The 21,186-nt window shown below is 38.8% G+C and overlaps 1 protein-coding gene across 5 annotated transcripts in view; it reads right to left on the reverse strand.

Annotated features, from left to right (window-relative positions):
- SORCS1 (sortilin related VPS10 domain containing receptor 1) overlaps positions 1 to 21,186 on the reverse strand; it is a 606,810-nt gene that overhangs the window by 186,149 nt on the left and 399,475 nt on the right. For all 5 annotated transcript variants that reach the window (XM_056120469.1, XM_056120468.1, XM_056120465.1 and 2 more), the window contains exon 5: positions 14,283 to 14,356. In XM_056120469.1, the coding sequence (XP_055976444.1) occupies positions 14,283 to 14,356 (74 nt within the window). The remainder of the gene's footprint in view (positions 1 to 14,282; positions 14,357 to 21,186) is intronic.

The following is a 21,186-nucleotide window of genomic DNA, read 5'->3' on the forward strand; positions in this document are numbered from 1 at the left end:
TACCGAAAGCATTGTATAAATTCAATGCAATCCCTATAAGGATACCCATGACATTCTTCAAAGAAATGGAGCAAACACTCTTGAAATTTATATGGAACAATAAGCCCCCACGAATAGCTAAAGCAATTCTTGGGAAAAAGAAAATGGGAGGAATCAACCTCCCGAACTTCAAACTGTACTACAAAGCAGTAATAATTAAAACAGCATGGTACTGGAACAAAGGCAGAACTGCAGACCAATGGAACAGGGTTGAATACACTGACATCTCTCCTCAATCATATGCTCATCTAATCTTTGATAAAGGTGCAAGTAATGTGAAGTGGAGTAAGGAAAGCCTCTTTAATAAATTGTGTTGGCATCACTGGACGGCTACATGCAAAAAAATAGGCTCAGAACTCTGCCTAACACCATGTACAAAAGTAAGATCAAAATGGATTAAAGACCTCAACATCAGACCAGAAACCATAAGGTACATTGAAGATAAAGTTGGCAAAACCCTCCATGACATTGAAGCTAATGGTATCTTCAAAGATGCCACGCCACTGGCCGAGCAAGTGAAAACAGAGATAGATAAATGGGACTATCTTAAACTAAGAAGCTTCTGCACCTCCAAAGAAACAGTGACCAAAATACAAAGACAGTCTACAGAATGGGAAAGGATATTCACCGAATACACATCTGACAAGGGGTTGATATCCAGGATATACAAAATACTGGTTAAACTCCACAAGAAGAAAACATCCAACCCCATCCAAAAATGGGGCAATGAAATGAACAGAAACTTTCTCAAAGAAGAAATCCGAATGGCAAAAAAGCACATGAGAAAATGCTCTACATCATTAATCATCAGGGAGATGCAGATCAAAACCACAATGAGATACCATCTCACACCTCAGAGACTGGCCCAAATTCAAAAGAACAAAAGCAACCGATGCTGGCGTGGATGTGGCGAGAAAGGGACACTCCTTCACTGTTGGTGGGAATGTCCACTGGTTCAGCCCTTCTGGAAAACAGTATGGACGATTCTCAAAAAATTAGAAATTGAGCTCCCGTTTGACCCAGCAATACCACTCCTGGGAATATATCCCAGAGAGGCAAAAATGTATAGTCGAAGTGACATCTGCACTTGTTTGTTCATTGCAGCCCTCTTTACAATAGCCAGAAACTGGAAGAAACCTGAATGCCCAAGAACAGATGACTGGTTAAAGAAACTTTGGTACATCTACACAATGGAGTACTATGTAGCTCTTAGAAAAGATGAAGTCATGAAATTTACATACAAGTGGTACAATATGGAAAGTATCATGCTAAGCGAAATGAGTCAGAAAGAGAGGGATAGACATAGAAAGATTGCATTCATCTGGGGGATATAAAGTAACAAAGTATGAGATTAATACCCAAGAATAGCTGAGATCAGCACCAGGAGGATTACTTCATAACTTAGAGGCCAGCCGGGTATCCTAGAGGAAAGGGCTATTCAGATAGAGAAGGGAGCACCAAATAAAGGATGTTTGGAGGATCCTCCCAGGAGGGGAGATGCATGTCGAAAGTAGACTATGGACTGAACATGTTTGCCACTCAATGCCTCTTTTGCAGACCACAACACCCAAAAGGAGAGAGAGGACACAGGGGATTGCCCTGCCACAGAGACGGGGGGATGGGGGGATGGGGGTGGGAGGGATATTATCCATGGTGGTGGAAAATGGGCACTGGTGGAGGGATGGGTATCTGATCATTGTATAATTGAAACCAAAGCACAAAAAATTGTAAATCTACAACTTTAAAAAAAATAAAATAAAATAAAGGGGGGAAAAAAAAAAAAAAGAAAACTATGCTGGTATTAGGCTGATGAGACTATCAAAAATATTTTTCTTATTTTTTTTCCATCCAAAAGTATATATTAAAAAAGATATAGCTTGAACCCTTCTGAGTAACAGGAACCCTTGTGACTCCACGAAGGACTATTTTTACCATGTTTATACTGCAATCTTCAATGTTCATTTTCTAAAAATTTACTTCATAATTCTTTTCCCATATTAACTGCTTTGTGTGTACCTGTAGACAAGATAGTTATCTCTGGCACAAGTCCATCATCTCCCAACTCACCAGCCAGTCACTAATATGGAACCTTCTCAATTCATCATTTTCAATCCTCTCATCCCAGGATTGACTTCTTTGAGTTGTAGCCAAATAGAATCTTTGTTTTCTGTGATAATATGTCTTAGAATCATTGAAATAGTAAGAAGAAATGTCATAAATCTTTTGACAGCTATATAAGATAAGAATGTACCCTCAGGGCCTAGAGCAATAGCATAGCAGGTAGGGCATTAACCTTGCATGTGGCCCAACTGGTTCGATTCCCAGCATCTCATATGGTCCCCAGAGCACCTCCAGAGCAATTCATGAGTGCATGAGCCAGGAGTAACCCTTGTGTAATGCCATGTATGACTCAAAAAGCCAAAAGAAAAAAATCTATCTTAAGCAACCTTTCAGATTGGTGATACATGGTATATATCAGTCACTGTTTTAGGAATTTTTCTCATTTTTCTATCCTTGATCTTCCTATCAAGACCTATCATTTTATGAGTTACTTTCCTGAGTAAACATTACTTAAAGAACCCTCAAGCTATAACATTATATTGGTATACTTGTGTGGTATATACTTCCTTTTTTTCTTCTCTCCCTCTTCTCTAAATTTATATAAGATATGATAATGGATAATAATTTACATCTCAGTATTTTGAGTCTTGTATAGAGAAAAGTAATATACAACTTAGAAAAAATATTAAAGATGTATAATGTAACCTATCCAACATTTTCTCATTTGGGGGAGATATCTTCTAAGTGATATAGGAGGAATCCCCATCATGCTCAGTAGAAATATGATTTTTTGCTTTAATTTGGGAGTTACAAATAGCTTAAAAGAACATGTACAGGTGTCAAGATACTAAGGGGTAGACTGTGGAGATTTTGTACTATACAAATTGGGCCAAGTTACAATGATATTATCCAGGGTTTATGTGGTTTCAAGTTAGAAACCAAGGAAAATAGTGTGAGATTTGGGAGGTAGGAGAGATGAAACACTATTTCACTCTGAAGGTTGTTTAGATTCAAGGTGGTGAGAGGCAGTGCAGAAGTGCTGGTAGATTCCAGCTTATTATTCTTTTCTGATCCCTCTTCCATGCCATATTTTCTTTCAGACTGTCACCCTGTGACCTTATAATCCAAGACTGATGTTTGGTGCTAATTCACAGAGGGATTACTCTTAGAGTCCTTCCAGAAACTTTTCATTGCCATATCTTTCTCAGTGCCTCCTGACTAGATATAGATACCTTGAGAGCATGAATTATAATTTCTCTATCCTCATGGCTGAAAGTTAGCTGTGAATATTATTCAGCAGGATATAAATAAATTGATAAAATAAATTTGTAGATAATTGAGATCATACAAGTGAAAATAGTAACCTGATTTTCTATTTTGATTCTGAAGAAGCAACAAAAGCAAAATTGATGCATATATTCAAATTTTTCATTAAGGTTATAAATTATCTATTTAAATACCAAAAGAAGACCACCACATTTCAGAAACTCACTAATATCATCTTTTACCTATTTCTCTTCTTTAATTAATTCTTTATTAATCATGCATTGTATTTGCTTCAAGTTTCATCTGAATTCTCATTTAGTCTATAAAGATACTGTATATGAGGAAGACATTACTATAATGACAATTTTACAGATGAATATTTTAAGCCTTAAAGAAGTTCATAAAATAGCTAATCATAATGATCTTTTCAAATAAGATTATAACAATGGATTTTGATTCTATAGTGATTATTTTTAGATACTACCCATAATTTCTTCTTAAGAGTAATATCAGAAGGTGGCTAGTGATTGTATAAGCGAGAGAAATCACATGCCCAGAAGCTCTTGAACTTGAAAGCTAAGTGATGTCTGATTATCTGATTACTAAGCATAAGTCAATTAACAATTATTTTAAATTAGGGAACCATGATTATGAAGATTCTCTCTTTCACAAATCCATTGCCATTTCTTGTACTCTGCTAGAATAAGGGTCCTTAACAAAAATCTAGAAAAGTGACTGATTTTCAATTGCTGCAGTGCAGAGATGCATTCTCTGGTGACAGAAATTATTCAGATCAACGAGTCAATGAAGGTCAATGGGAAAAACAACAAACATAGGGGAAATTGCTAATTATAGCAAGAGATTAAGAATACGAAAGTAAAAGAAGGTTGGAAAATAGAAGATGAAAGTGTAAGAAGTTTGGAAAATAGCACTCCTGTGCAGATCATTAAAAAAATCAAAAGATAAAGAAATAGATGAAGCTTTAGGTCTCAAAAGTATAATAGAAATCCTTCAATTTATATACTTAGGACAGGTAGAAAAAAAATCCCAGTGTGGATCTTAGGACGTGATCTCAGGGGTAGTTTGCCGCCAATACTGTTTCTTCCCCAAATCCTAATCAAAGCACAGCTCAGAAAATAGGGGAGGGATTTAGGGGCTGAAGATAGTGCCTGGGAGGATGAGGCTGAGAATAAGATGGGGATATCATACTTTCAAGATACAGTGATACTGGGTTACCTTTCTGAATTTACTCTGAAGCTCTGAACTTATCCCTTTCAGAACTTTATCCTGAAGTGTGAAAAGTATCTGTCAGCATCAGAAATCTCGGGTGGAACTCTTGTGAGAACAATCAAGGGTGCAGTGACTCCAATGTGGCCCCAATTCCTTTGCTTACAGGGTGCTCATTACATCTAAGGATAACCTGCAAAGTTAACAAATTGCTTCCAACACAGAGAAGTGTTCCGTTTAACTTATCTAGCATCCATCTACTTCAATAAACACTATAAAGGACTGGAAGTTTAACCTTTAACGCTGAAAGCAAAATCAGGTTATCTATAATGGTTCTCTAACAAAAGAAGTTCAGATGTATTTCAATCTGTGTGTCTATATGTGAGCATAAATAAACACACACACTTCATTGGATTTAGTTTTTTTTTTATGTGCATGCAGAGACACAAGTTAATTTTAGTCATTTACAGCCATATACAACGTAAAGAGAAACACTAAAGACAGTATTTAGGTACATTTTAGTGCCTAAAAATTATCTGTGAATAGAAGAGGGGAGAAGAGTGAATAAACAAAAAGATATATATGAAAAATACACGATAATGTTACTTGGTAATAACCATAAGAATACCATTTTAAATACTCAAACTAAGCCTTCTGACAAAGCAAATTGAAGCTCAGGATGATGAGGTTAGCAAATACAAAGTTGGAATTTGAACCTTGATACGCTGATTTGGAGTCCTTACTATTTCTACCAATAACATATACATGCTTCTATACATATATATTATGGTCCTCTATATTTCATTTGTGACATAATCAAATCAAATTTAAAGAATAATTAAAACAAATAACTGCAGTTTATAACCAAATGGAATATTAATGAAACCACAGAAATAAGAATTAATACTGGTCTACAGGCAACATAGTCATTGAATCACCAGATCAATTGGACTTTAGCACACAGAATTGGAACTATGGGAGATAGGTTGGAAAGTGTACATTCCACCCCAGGATGGCATGAACCTATGTATAGCTCTACTCTTTCCCACTTTATACACAATAAGGAATGAGGCAAATATTTAACGAGGGACGCACTTAAGAGATTCTTTAGGCAACAGCATGATGCGGGGGGATTATTCATTCATTATTCCCAGTGTGAGAAAAGGAAGCTGGACCAGCGCAATGCTAGGAGAAATGGAAGAAGAAATGGGAAGGCTTAAGATTATGGAATGAACTAGAACTTTCAAGTGTTACAGCTGAAACACAGGGGTTTTAGGAACATGGAAATCTGAAAGAAAAGCTGATTCAGAACGGTGGCATGTTCCAGTGCTATCTAAAATGAATTGAAAGAATAGAAGAGTGTTGGGGCTGGAGCAATAGCACAGTGGGTAGGGTGTTTGCCTTGCACGCGGCTGACCTGGGTTCGATTTCCAGCATCCCATATGGTCCCCTGAGCACGGTCAGGGGTAATTCCTAAGTGCAGAGCCAGGAGTAACCCCTGTGCATCACCGAGTGTGACACCCCCCAAAAAAACCATAGAAGAGTGTTTTAATTTAGAAGTTCTTTTCAGAAAATGATCTTTTTTAATGATTTTGAGGGAAGAATGATACAGTTCATTTCAAAAGGGCTGAAGATATGACTCAGAGGACCAAAGCACATATGTTGTTTGGGTTTAATTCCTGACACTGCGTGGTTTGTGAACAACTGGGAGTTATCCCTGAGCATCAAAAAGATCACCGAAAACCTCCAGATGTGGCCTCTAACTCCCCTCCCCCACAAAAAAAAAAGCACACACACTATAAAACAAAGAAAACTTCACTCCATAATAAGCACTGTCTCTAAACACTGTCCTCCTGTTGTTCATCGATTTGCTCAAGCGGGCCCAGTAACGTCTCCATTGTGAGATTTGTTACTGTGTTTGGCATATTGAATACAAATACGCCACGGGTAGCTTGCCAGGCTTTGCCGTATGGGCGAGATACTCTCGGCAGCTTGCCGCACTCTCTGAGAGGGGCAGAGGAATCGAACCCAATTCGGCCAGGCTGGCTACGCAAAAGGCAAACGCCCTACCGCTGTGCTTTCACTCCAGCCCTATCGCCGTGCTATCACTCCAGCTATCACTCCATAATGGAGTCTGTTATTTTGATAAATAGAAGTTTACTGGGGGGGGGGCACTCCCATATTCCCAGTGTTGTTAAGGGGCTACTCCAGTTTTCATGCTCAGGGAGTTCCGCCTGGAGGGCTTCAAGGGAATCATCTCGTGTAAGGGATCAAAACAAGCTTCATCAAATGAAAGAGTGCCTTGACCTCTCTAGCATAAGACATTTACCATTTTTAAAAAATTTTTTAATATATTTTTTAATTTTTTAATCATTAAATTCCAATTTGTTTTTGGGTTGTGGGACCTGAGAAAGGAACATTGCAAAAGCCAGCATCTTGTATGGAATTTATTAAATATAGGAAGGAGAACAGTAAGACCATCCAAGCCACCTTCTCCAAGTCCCTGGGATGTAAATGGCTGCATGCCTTCAAGACGCTGTGGTGAATGGCTGTGCAAGAAGGGGAGATGAGGGAGGGGCATGGTGATTTGAGATGTATAAAACATCACAATCATTTTCAAGTTCATGACACTAAAGAGAACCAACTTTAAAACTGGTTCCAACAATATTTAAGCAGGACTTGGAGCATGAGAGTTGGTGAAATGAGTGTCAAAGAAAGTGACTATTTTTAAATCCCGAAGTGTTTTCCTATCAAATGACAGTTATGTTAGCAAAAGTTTATCGCTCTTCCTTGTACACTTGAAATTAGATGCAAAAGAGTGGGGGGGGGCAAATGCCAGATATACAGACATCTATGACTTGAATGAGAGTGTAGGGCTCAGTGAATGAAGCCAGCAGGAAATAGCTGTTAATTTAGCAGATCTGGACTCAAAAGAGCTTTGTGGAATGGATCCCTCAGAGATGTTCAAGAGAACTAGGCTCTAGCCCGATTTCTATTGGGCATAAACACTTACCAGGAGAGAGTATAGTATGGCTCGTGATAGCATAGGCTGCTTCACTAGACAGACCTGGGTTTAAATTTCATCACCATAGGCTACCAGCAAGTGATAGGAAGGAAAACCTAGTTTACCATTCCAGTTTTATGTTTTCTTTTGTATCTTCTTATTTAGTAGACAGATATAGGAATTAAAACATCTACCAGCAACGAAAACCTCTTACTGAGGCTTCTTGTGAAACTTTTTGCTGACCAATCTTACCCAGACATCTCTGGGGTGTCATAATTTCTTGTTTTTTTGTCTATATAGTTTATTGAAATTGATTTCCCCCCCAGGTCTACATGTAGACATGTCACTCAATTGGGACCCATAAGTTTTAGTCAGAGGTGTTTTGTTGCAACAACAAAACTATTTGCCATTGGAATGAATCTGCCAAGATTTTAACTGCCTGAGGCCACTGGAAGTCTATAGCCTGCCTGAGAGAAACCCAAACAGAGGACAGTAGAGCTAAATGATGAGAAAACAACATTTGATGACTTCGATAAACATCTGGATCTACTAAACCCAAAGAGATTCAGTAGCCACAAGCCAATATAATTTATTTTTCTATTTAAAATAGGTGATTTTCCCCATCACATATATTTTTAAAAATAACAAGTTATTTCACCGCACTGATTTAAGGACTAGTTGAAACAAGGGATATGTAGTTTTTAGCACACAGACTGGAATTGGGAGTACGTTTCAACAAACGAGACTTGCAAAAGATGTGGACTGGGAAGTCATTTACATTCTGGTACAGCACTGTGGGAAGGAACATGAATGTGTATCATATTCAAACAAATTTAGCATGAAGTTGCATTTCTTAATTTCTCTTCTATATTGTATAATATGGTTGTCACAGCACAAGATAGACACAAGACTGGCAAAGATTCAGTGATGAACCAATTCTTCATCGTCTATATATGAATCAGCTACAGAAATTATGTAATGACTACTCAGATAGCTCTGTTTCTAGTTTTCTTCCTTTATGTCTCGACAACATGATCATTAAGGCAAATCCAGATCTATTTTTATTAAGTAAACTAGTAAAGTTTTCTCTGAATTTTGCATAAATGATACAACTTCACAATTATGTTAAAATTATTATTGTTTTATTTCAGGACTAAATTATTATTTTCGCCAAAATTAAGTATGTTTTTCAACTGTGTCAGGTGATGAGGAAAAGCTATGAAGCCACCATCATTTTTTCTAAATAAAAATGATATATTATTATCTAGGGTAACTTCACAATTTGATTTAGCCATAGAACAGTTCTCCTAATTCACTTTTTCCCCATAACAGTACAAGTTTTGAACAGAAACTATTAAAGGGAATTTATTTTAACTAAATCTTTGGGAAAAAAAAAAAAACTCCAGATAGCCCCACAGTTTCTATGTTATTTGAAGAAACTGGTTTCCAGGAATAAGCCTAATAAAAATTTCTTTCCTTAGCACCTTTTCTCCCAACCTAAAACCTTAACATCAAAACTACAGGTGTAGAAAAAGATGAAGATCTTTTCATGAATAGAGACATGCACCATGTGGTTTACAAGGTTTTCCACCTTCTCTGGAAATATAAGCAAGTTCAATGACTCCATAGAGGTTATTTACCAGGTCCAGCTGAAGAGCATACATGTAGGCACGATGGTCAAAAGTGCTCCAGCTTTTTTTCGACTCACTCACCAAACAGCATGGATTTCTAGGATTCAGAGCCCCTGCCTAGAAAGAACATGATCTTGGGGGCCAAGCTACCTGCACTTGAAATCTGGCAGTACCAGCTTCCCACCACATGACCTTGGCCCAATTCCTTAACCTCATCATCTTGTAGGTCCTTGTCTGTAATGATGATAATGAAACTTGTATTTAATAAGATAAAGATTAAATAAATATGAATAATGTTTATCAGAATATGAGAGCCTGGATGAAGATGATTTCTCTCTGCTCTCAAAGGCAGAGGGAGGGAATATATATTTATTTTACTTAACAGAAACACTAATTAGAATTCATACACAACCATGTGTAAAGTTTTTATAAAGATGAAAATACACATCATTTGATTACAAGGGCTTTACTAATCAGGCTTTCAGAGAAAAGACCACCATTCAGAGTATAAGAATTGATTGCAATTAGCACCAACCAGAGAAAAGATGGGATCCATTCATCTCCTATTGCTGTGCTCCTCCTTTATGCATTTACTTTCTCAGGTCATTTTATGCACATACAACAGCAAACAGTGGATGGGAAAAACAAACAAACATGATCCTTTCTTCCTAAATAGTACTTAAGGGACTGGGGAGATGGCTGAACCAACTGGAATGCTCTGTGGATTTGAACCACAACATCCCCTGGTCCCCAGAACCCTGGAAGGAGTAAATCCCAGCACTGAAGTGAAGCTAGCCCCAGGATACTGCTGGGTTTAGTCCCAAATAAGAAGAGTGCTTCATAATTTATAGACAAACATTGATGTGCAGATGTGCCATGAACTGGAAACAACAAAGGGAAAAAGAGAGAGAAGAAACACTGACATGTAAAAAGGTGACAGCAAGATGAATTTCCCAAGAAGAGAGATGCATCCAGATTTTGAAAACAAGGTTAGAGTCACTACTGAAGAGGAGCAGTGAGTGGGAAATGGGTGGAGGAGCAAGTGTCTGGGCAGCAAGAATCTTTAGTTAGAAATTACCAAAAAATGGGCTGGAGCAATAGCTGAGCTGGAGCAATAGCACAGAGGGTAGGACATTTGCCTCGCACATGGCCCACGAGGCCGACTGGAGTTCAATTCCTCCATCCCTCTTGGAGAGCTCTGCAAGCTACCGAAAATATCTCACCTGCAAGGCAAAGTCTGGCAAGCTTCCCATGACATACTCAATATGCCAAACACAGTAACAACAAGTCTCATGATGAATACATTACTGGACCCGCTGGAGCAAATTGAAGAACAATGGGAGGACAGTGCTACAGTGCTAGTTTCTTTATGATAGAGGGTAAAGGTTATCACTCCTTAAGGAAGTCACTATGTGATACTGAGACAGTTTGTTTGCAAATGACCTGTCTTTCACTTTTCCAGGCAGTTTCACTAATGTTTTTAAGAGATCTCTCTAATGCAGTTCTTCGGCTTTCAACTCACATGTGGGTTTTAGGACTGTGTTTGAAACTAAGTAAGATAAAACTACATTTCTCTTAGAAATCAAAAACCTGGGTTAGGGCTAGGGAGTTTTAAGCACTTTAGAGAAGAATTTCTGCATATTACGTCTAATGGCTAATAGAAGAAGAGTGATTTTACTAGGAGAGAAGGTAAGATGCCTTTCACTATCTTTGCTAAAGGAAGTCCACAGGTTACTAATAGGTCACTGCCTCAGTGATGTGCATGACTTCCAGAAGCAGTCCCCCCCAAAAAAACTAAGACAAAGCAAACAAAAATTATACTTTCCCTGCCCCCACCCCCAAATAATGGCATGTCTTATTAACTGCATCCTCACCCTAATAAATGAATAAATAAATAAAATAGCATGTATAAGCTAACAATTATGTAAACTCAAGTCTATGGACTGAATGTCCCACTATTCATATGTTCCACTATGTGTCTCCTCATATTCGTATGTGGAAGTCCTAACCTCAAGAGTGATAGTACTGGGACTTGGATCTTTGTGAGACAATAAGGTTGGAATGAAACTGTAAGAGTAGTTGCCTGGGAATAGGATTTGTTTTCCTTGAGAAGAGGCCCAGATCAGAGTTGGGTCTCTTCTCCCTGGGAAGACACTATTAGGAAGTAGTGTTCTACAACATGGGATATAAGCACTTACTAGGGACTGGTTCTATTGTCACCCTGTTCTTGAATGTTTGGTCAAGTCAACAGATCTGTGGGAAATAAATATCTCCTTTATAAGTCACCAAGGCTGGAGCAGCTTGTTATTGAAATCCAAGCCTAATAGAATAACTTGTGCTACTTTAGAAGTAGAATATCACTGCACCAAATTACCACAAATAAGGAAAAATCTTTGGAACTTGGGAAGGGTAGTTGTTAGAGGGTTTTGTGGTCTATGTTTATAATAAAGATGTTTAGGCCGATTCTGTTGGAATGGAACTCATGACAGAAACCTGAGAGAAATCAGCCTCTAACAATATTTAAATATCTAACTTATTTATGTGTTTACATAAATTTATATAAATTATATAAAGATATAGTTAATATTAAATTAAATATTTAAATATCTAAGAATATTAAATAATCATCAATACCCATTTAGAATGGTGATCATGAACAAGTGATCATGAACAAGTACGCTGGTAGAAACATAGACATATAAGGGGCAGGTCTTTGGTCAGTGGAGACAATGCTGTCCCTTTGCCAAAGTAAGAAAGATTGGTTAATCTGCATTCTAACATTCTGTGGAAGAGAGAATTTAGGAGAGATGAAATTGGATATAATAATCAAGGAGATCTGTAAGCAAGATGTTCACGGAAGAGCCTTGTTCCTCCTATCTTTTTATGGTACAAATTGAGAAGAGAGAAATACATTGAGGAACTGTTAAGTAAACTGGAGTCAGAACTTAAAGATTTGGAAAATCTTCAGACTATCTGTGGTCCAAAATGTAAGAAGGCTTATTCTGGAAAGAACTCTAAGGGTGTGTCTGAGAAGAAAAAAATTGAGGATATCATTATAGCTGTGAAACCATGGACATAATCAGCCATCACAGCAGCAACACTGCCAGTTCAAATTGAAAGAATAGACACAGGACAGAATGAAGGGAGAAAGTCAGATTTGTTAGATTCAATTAGACTATTCTATAGAGCTTTTTAGCTACAAATCTGCTCTGTTCTTGAAGATAAAGGAAAAATGACCCAGAAAGTTGAGGTATCATAAGGGATGCCTCTTGAATGAAGGTAGACGTGGAGAGGTGACAGGAAATGCACTTATGCTTGGTTCCCATATGCCCTGGAGACACAGTAAGAACCCTGAGGGTAAGGATGACTGGAATATGGTAAAGCTACAAAAGCAGCACAACTGTCCCTGCAGATTCAGAAGGTGGAGCAGTAAAGCAAATAGGATTATTTCTGGAACCATAAGAATTTATGGAAACCAAAATGAGAGCATAGGTGTAAAGCATATGCCTTATTTCATTCTACTCAGGTTCAATCCCCAGCACCACATGGTTCCTCAATGATAATCAGATGTGACTCTGGAGGCCCCAGATCATGGTTAGGTGTGGACTTGGAAGCCCCTCATGGCCCAGAGCACTTCCAGTGTAGCCTGGATGGTTCACGGCACCGCTGGACCTGAGCAAAACTGCAGCATCTTCCAGTCCTTGCATTTTATTATTTGGCATAATTGGCTGAGGATTTTCAGGAATGGATTTTCAGGACTCCTGAAGACCATTTAGAAGGACCAAAAAAAAAAAATTAATTAATAAATAAATACAATTTTCAAAAGAACAAAAAAGTCTTTGGTGCTTTGGTGGTTGTAGAATGCACTATCAAATGCATAAACGTGAACATTATTATAACCATGTTTCCTCAGTAACAATAAGATATATAAATAGATAAAGGACATCAAATTATATAAAGAAACATAAAGATAAAAAGAAGGAAGAATGAAGTAACTGGGCTTCCCTGACTAGATTTTAGGTTACTTGAAAACTATCATTTGACTTCTCCTTTTTTCAAAGTTAATTTATCTTTGGTTACCAAATGTATAAAATTTCACAGTTACTGCTTTATAACTTTAAATGTGCACAAGACTATCATAACCACCTGTGAAGTTCTAAAAGGCCATCCCAAATGATCTCTTCTTAGATTTCTCCCAATACCATACTCTGACCCCATGCAACTCTTGATTACTCTGATCACCAGCTTATGTTTCACTGTCAGGAGCTAATTTCATTGATTTAAATTTTCTGTCAGCTTATTTTTTTACTCATACTTTATATATGAGTGAAACTATCTGGTAATTGTCATTCAATTTTATTTCACTTAGGATAATCACCTCAAAGAAAGTCTCTCAATTTCATCCCAAAGGTACATTTTCATCTATTTTAATATCTAAATAGTCTTTGTGATGTGTATATATCACAGCCTCTTTAGCTAGTTATCTATTGAGGCCATTTGGGTTGATTCCATATTTTGGCTATTGTAATTTATAGTGCTATAAGCACAGGGAAACAAATACCATTTCAAATTAGTGTTTTATATTCATTGGATAAGTGCCCAAGAGTTGTAGTCTTTAGGTCTTATGGGGTTTTTACTTAAAAAAATAAAAAATCTCCAGACAATTTTCCATGCTGGCTATTTCGCTTTATATTACCATTAACAGTGAGCCAGAGTTTCTTTATCTCCACATCCTTGCCAATTTTTTTTGCTTCCAATCCTGTAGCTATAGGTCACTCTTACTGTTCTGAGGCAATATCATCATGTTTTTTTATTTGCATTATCTAATAATAAAGTTATGTTGGGCAAGTTTCCCCATGAGTCTATGGGCATGACTCATTGGTTTTCTTTAGAGAAGTGTCTGCTTTAAAGAAGTGTCTCTTCAGGTCTCCTGCTCATATTTTGATTGAGTGGCATGCTTTGTGTTACTAATGTGAATGAGTTCTTTATCTCTTTTGAATATCAACTCTCAGAGAGTCAGTGACATTTTTGTATGCTATAATATATAGACTTACCAGTAGAACCTGTTTGGAACAACCCCTTCCTGGATCAGCTGCCACCTTCTCCCAAATTCAGCAGAGCTGTACAACTGTAGAGAAGAGAAATTACTCAAAACCATTGCTCTGTGGTACTCAAATCCATGCACAAAACATCAATTCAGAAGATCAGTGATAATAAAACGTACAATTTTGAATACCTGCCATATCTCAGGTAAATGTCATCACACATAATATTTATATATCTCATAAACATTCTTTACAGCAGATTTTAATATTTGCATATTGCCATTAGCAAACTAAGGTTCAGGGATATTATGAACGTTGACAGAACTCAAATGCCTATTAAATATTAAGATGAACTGAGATTCACACTCTCTTCTTCCTGGGCACAAAATCAGCTGTAGCACTTGACCTCAAATACGCAGATCACAGTGTGATTTATAAAGAAGTGCAAAATCCAGACCTCACTCTCAAAGAATGGACAGTATACTATGAACTGGACTAAAGTAATGAAAAATGAACAAGGCAACAAGTGACACACAAAAGCAGGGGAAAGAGATTCAAGAGTCAGTCAGAATTGCCTCACAGATATCAGAGAGATTAAATTGGGATACAAATAAATGACAGCATTCCAAATGACAAAAAATGGGGCAGGCATTACTCACAGAGGGAACAACAGGAGTCAAAGGGTGAGGTATGCCAGGACAGTAAAGGATGGTTTGGCTTACCTAAGTAAGTCTAGATGGAAATGTTGAGGGAAATGAAAAAGGTTTTGAAAGCAAGCTCAGGAGATTACTATTGATCTTGCATACATGAGAAGCCACTGCTGGTCTTTATAACAACCCGAAAAAAATTAGGCTATAATAATAATACAAACTAAGCTCTTATTATGATCATGAACTAGGCTCTTATTGTGATCCAATTGTATTTAATGCATCATTTGTTGAATGCGTACACAATTCTTTTAATATATAAAGTTAATCTGACCCTTCCACTGAGGGGCACATAGTAAGATTACAAGTTCATTAGTTACTCTGCTTCAATATCTGCCCAAGGCAAACACACAGTAGCAGATTCTAATGTTTCACTTCCCCATATCCCCCAAAATTTCATTTTCCACTTATGTCTTATATTCCTTTGTTTGCTTCATAGTCCAAGTGTCAAGCCCTCTTCAATGACTTTTTCACCACCATGGAACCTCTATGCCTCTAGAAATGTCCTACTGCAGCAGCACAGAAATTGCTGTTTCTCTAGAATTCTGGTTCCCATGGGAACTTGATTAACAAATTTGAAAAATATCACTGGGGACATATCCTTTATTTGTGATCTCTAAACCCACTCACACACCAATCTTCCACCAGAGCATCTGTCTAAATTCACAATTCTGCACAGTGAGTCGTGCTGTACTAAGAACCGTGACTGCCCAGACTCATCTTCTTGGTGCTTTCTCAGCCCACAGTGAAGGGTCAAATGACTCACCAAGTGATTCACCAAGACTGCAGATGCATAGGCATGTCCAAGGAACACGTCAGCTCAAGTGATTACTTACTGAGCCTTGGAAGAGATTCTGATGACCTTGGATCCAGTGGAGTAAAACATACTCTGAAGCCAAACAGAGCTGAACTATCTACTAAAGAAAGCAGCTTAGTTGGCTCTGGCTACTCAATGTCTGAGAATTTGGGCATATAGCCAAGGGGAATCTGTGACTTCTTCTTTCAAGTATTATTATTTTTCTCTGCTCCATTGTGACTGGGGGAGAAAGGTTTCTTGGATACAATGCATGCATGGTTCATTGTAAAGTGTCACAGAGAAAACAGACGATAGTCCAATACCCTGCCTCTAAATTTGGTACCCAAGCATCCAGTACACGTGCCTTCTTGCTTGTTCCCCAGTGTGCCTTAAACACTTGCACACTAATATACACACACTTGTAAAACAGCACCGAGTGCCCATTCTGAGAGGGTCTGCTTCTCTCTCTCTCCCCCCTTGTTCTTTTTTGTTAAATGCAGAAATCCACTTCTTTCCATGAGCTTAACGAGAACTGAATTCACACCATTGTGTGTGCTTATGTCTATATATAAATATATGTTAATACCTATATTTATATACAAAGATTTATGCAAATGAAACAGAACTGGGGCACTTTAAGATAATAATCCTCTGTGTGATGGCTGGATTCACACAAATATTGAAAACCATATATTTGCTCTGAGGGCTACAAGGAATTGACATCTTTGATCCCATGCAGAATTCATTTCTCAGAGGATTTGTGGGTGCTAGCACCTGGAGTTCTGTTCCTTTTATGCCTTTTTAATGGATTCCTCTAGGCTTAGATTTAGCACCTGTGGGCCAGTCAGATATATCCCTGAATATTTGTTCCTATTCTCTTCAAGGGGCTTCCTTGTTATTTTTGAGAATCTAGAGGCCCCTCAGGCAGTGGATATTACCAATGATCCAATAAATCATGTGTGTCTCATTCAGCTCAGTGACTTCCTTTTCAGTTTCCTCTTTTGAAAGGCACTCTTCAGGCTGGGTGAATTTGCCGGCCCATCTTAGCCTTCCTGCTTGGGCACACATTCCCTGCCAGGCCTTCTCACTGATGTCACGCACTCTGGGAGAGGCAGTTTCAGGACATGCCCACTTTAATACTTGTTTCAGGCCCAGATCATGGTCACCTTCTCTATGAACTCTCTTCTACACACTAAAATTCCCAGTCACCTTATTTCTAGAGAACTGCAGTGCAACAATTGATGGTTTCAAACTATAGGTCACATTTTTCCATGAACCTTCTTAGTTTTTCAAGAGAGCCTTCTACAATTGCAAGATAGAATTTTCTTTCAATCTAAAATCACACTAAAATAGCCAAGACTATTCTGTGGTTCTTTGATAAGATCAAAAAGCTCTTAGTAGTCAAGAATTCTCTTTCCCTCCCTCCCCCTCCCTCCTCTCTCTCTTTTCTCTCTCCTTCTCTCTCTTTCTTTCTCTCTCCCTCTCTCTGCCTCTGCCTCCCCCTCACCCCCACCATAGAGAATGTCAAGAGGGAAAAGTACAAACTTGTGCACTATGTAAATCCCCCCTAGAGATGAATATACCTAAGAAAATAATCTGTTTTTGTATTTGGGAGCCATACTCAGTAGTGTACAGGGTGTGCTCTTTGCATCTTTGGTGCTGGGAATCAAACTAGGGTCAGTTGCATGCAAGGCGAGCACCTAAACACTATTCTATGTCTTTGGCTGAAAATAATTAGGTTTTTCAATGAAAGGACAGATCATTTATGAGAGGAATATATTTTGCTTCCATAACTGCACAGCTAGAGGTCATACTACATTTTTAAAAAATGAAGTCTAAAAATGGGCAATCTAAAAATCTTTAAAACTTCCAAGGATGTGCAAGTAGGATTTTGCAAATTTAACTCTAGACAAAGGAGTTCTGCATACCCTACTTTTTCATTTCATTTCATTTCATCATCCTGTTAATCGTCGATTGCCTCGAGCAGGCCCCAGTAACGTCTCTTTCATCCTAGCCCTGAGATTATATTCAAGGCTCTTTAGGAGAATGAGACCCATCATTGTTACTGGTATTTGGCATATTTGGTAGGCCACGGGGAGTTTGCCAGACTCTGCCCTGTGGGCAGGCTACATTCGATAGCCTGCAAGTTTGTCCAAAGTAGGAATGAGACAATAAGATGTCGCTAGAAGTCTCTGCCCCCGCGCCTGGGTGTTCCTTCCCAGAGTCCCTTGGAGGGGAGCGGGTTGAGCTTTCCTCCCCGCCCTGACCAGGGCTACGGCAGCCGAAGACCTCCAGGACCAGCATACCCTACTTACTACTTGAAATGATTTCTCCCTAAGAAATTAATTTCCTGGCCTGACATTGTACTAAGAAGAGGAGAAAACAACATTTTATAGCCATTCAAGTTAATGTATTAAACCTACAGGGTCTGACAGCAATTCTCTTCCATAAAGAACAGAAAGGTATCAAAGCCTTTTGCCCAGTGACTCTCAGTCAGCGGAAGGCTTTTTGTGCAAAATGAGTCAATGTCCTTTAATAAAATTCATAGCATTGGCAGCACCTAAATAAGATTTATATCCCTCCACATCTGCCTCCAGCTCCAAGGTTTCTTTTGACTGTCAGAACTCAGAACTGAGAACTATCATTACGATCTGTCACATCAGAGAACGCAGCAGAAGCTTCCTCCTGCAATACCAGGGTGTGTGTGTGTGTGTGTGTGTGTGTGTGTGTGTGTGTGTGTTTACATTAGAGAGCATTCTATTTTTGGAAGGAATTTTGTTTTGTTTTGTTTTGTTTTATTTTATTAACACTGGTACAAACTATTGGGGGAAAGTTGAAGAAGTAGAAAGTGATCTTGGTTGGGGAGGATTCAGGTTGACTAAGAATGCAAGGCAGAGAACGCTTCCTGCATAAAATCATTCTGAAATATCTGAGACTAATTCTCTGCCTTGTTAAATATAAATGAATAAGCACCATCCCAGTGCTCAACTCTCTCAAGATCTATTAGCACTCTCCAGGTTAAACCATTTACTTAGTTACTCTCTAAACCTGAAACTGCCCATGCCTTTTATTTCCTGACATGTCCCTCTTCTAGTGTTCTGAAAGATATCTCCTTACATTGACTTGATTTCTTGCCATCTGCCTCTGCTATAAGAAAAGTGTAGATAAAAACAGTAATTGCAAAGGATGTCATTGCTTGGGATAGTTGTATGAGCTGCTAATTAACAGTTCAGTCATCTCTGGTGCCATTCTCAGGAACTCTGTAGAAATGCAGGTTGAGTGATGGGAATGTGGACCAAGGATACTAAAGATACCATTGACGAACACAAAGGTTCAGGGGGAAAGAGCAAGATTTACTGAATTTGTACAGAACTGCTGACAAGTAGATTCAGACAGGAAGGAAGGAAGTGGTGTGTGACAACAGTTGTTTGCATCTTTCATTTTCCATATTTTTACCATTCTCTGTTTGGTTGATGGGACAGAAAGGCAACATCTCTCCTGGAAAGGGAATTTGAGACCAGTGTGTCATAAAGTTTGTAATCATCAATGTTCGCTGTCAAGACTTCTTACATCCTAAACCAGAACAAGATTGCTGTGCTTTTCAGAATGTTAGGTAAACATTATCAATTTTGTTTGGGACTGAAGATATCTGCAAGGACACGATGTCATACAAAGGAAGAGTGATAACATGTTTTAAGTCTGGTTGATGAGGTGATACTGTGGACCGCAAGGAAATTCATAGTCATATTTCTGGTCAGGAGGGGGCTTCCTGGGTCTCCTCTGAGCAGGCAGATCCCTTTGATGGTGGCACACTTCTAGTTCCAGGTTCTTTTCCAGGGTTCCTGCTCACTCCTCTCTGTCCTTAACATTTTAGAGGCAGGACTCCTGCAAATTGCACATCTTGGAAAGGCTGATAGAAAACACTGCCAGTTCTATTTTATTTGCCTCATCCTAATACTGCCCTGGGGAAAGTCTTGGTACAAAGCTCTCATCTACCTCATGATTCTCAAGTTCTTGCTACTGTTACTGCACTCTTTTTAGCAAGAAAGAGATGGTACCTTGAGGACTTCAAATAAATTCCTAATGTCAGGCCCAAAGCATTGCAAATATCAAACTCTTTCCTCTACTAGCCTCAAAAGGAAGAAAGAGAATTTGACTAGAGAACTCCATAATCTTCAGAAGGAAACTCTTATATTCTGCTTCTACAATACTGGAGGGGTCAAAACTTAGTCAAGGGTGGAAAGACATCCCCAAATGTGGTACCTAAAACAATACTTCACTAAATGCTGAAAAATCATTTCCTTGGCTGTCTGTTACAGGGGTAAATATTGAAAGAAATATGATGATGATTCACAAGCCTCCTCTCCTCCAACAGATGCAGTTTCCTCAAAGAAAAAGCTAGACTAGCAGACTCCATCACTGACAGTATATATTCACACATGAGATTTGGTTCCGGGTATAGGGATGCAGGTGAGTGCTAAAGCAACTATCCTGCCTATATATGGTTTTGAGTTCTATCCCTGGGATCACCCCAAGTTGAGATCAGTCCCAGCACTGTCACTGTGACCCCTAGAACAAGTCTGCAATTATGCACATGACATTCTGATATCTAACTGTGTAGCTCCCATATGACACAAACACCAAGTGTGTATGTGCTGCAACCACAACAACAACTGTAGTACTACAGTACTGTCCTCCCGTTGTTCACTGATTTGCTTGAGCGGGCACCAGCAATGTCTCCATTATGAGACTTGTTGTTAGTGTTTTTGGCATATTGAATATGCCACAAGGAGTTTGCCAGGCTCTGCCTTGCAGGTGGGATACTCTCGGCAGCTTGCCAGGCTCTTTGAGAGGGGCAGAGGAATCAAACCCGGGTCGGCCGCATGCAAGGTGAATGCCCTATCTGCTGGGCTATCACTCCAGCCCACAATAGCAACGATAAAAGCAAAAGCACAAGTACAACAAAAGAGGGCGGGAGGGAAGGAAACGCAAGCACAACTTCTGCATGCCTGTGTTTTTCTTTGGGGACTACACCAGGTGCTGAGGTAATCCCGGAGTTTGAACTCAGAAAACACTCCTGGTGGGGTGTGGGGGGCCATATAAGACGCCAGGGATTGGACCTGCTGACTATACTCTCTCTGGTCCCTCAAACTACAATTTGGTTCAGAGTGTTATAGATGCATTTGGAGGAGTGAAGAATTTGCAAAACTTCTATGGCGTTGGGGATGTAGAGCTAGTACAGTGGGTAGGGAGTTTGCCTTGCATGCGGCTGACCAAGGTTTGATTCCCACTATCCCATATAGTCCCCCAAGCACCGCCAGGAGTAATTCCTCAGTGCATGAGCCCGGAGTAATCCCTGAGCATCACTGCGGGTGACCGAAAAAGCAAACAAACAAACAAACAACTTTTA

The sequence above is a fragment of the Sorex fumeus genome, unplaced genomic scaffold, assembly GCF_029834395.1.
Source record: "Sorex fumeus unplaced genomic scaffold, SorFum_2.1 ptg000043l, whole genome shotgun sequence".
Taxonomy (NCBI): domain Eukaryota; kingdom Metazoa; phylum Chordata; class Mammalia; order Eulipotyphla; family Soricidae; genus Sorex; species Sorex fumeus.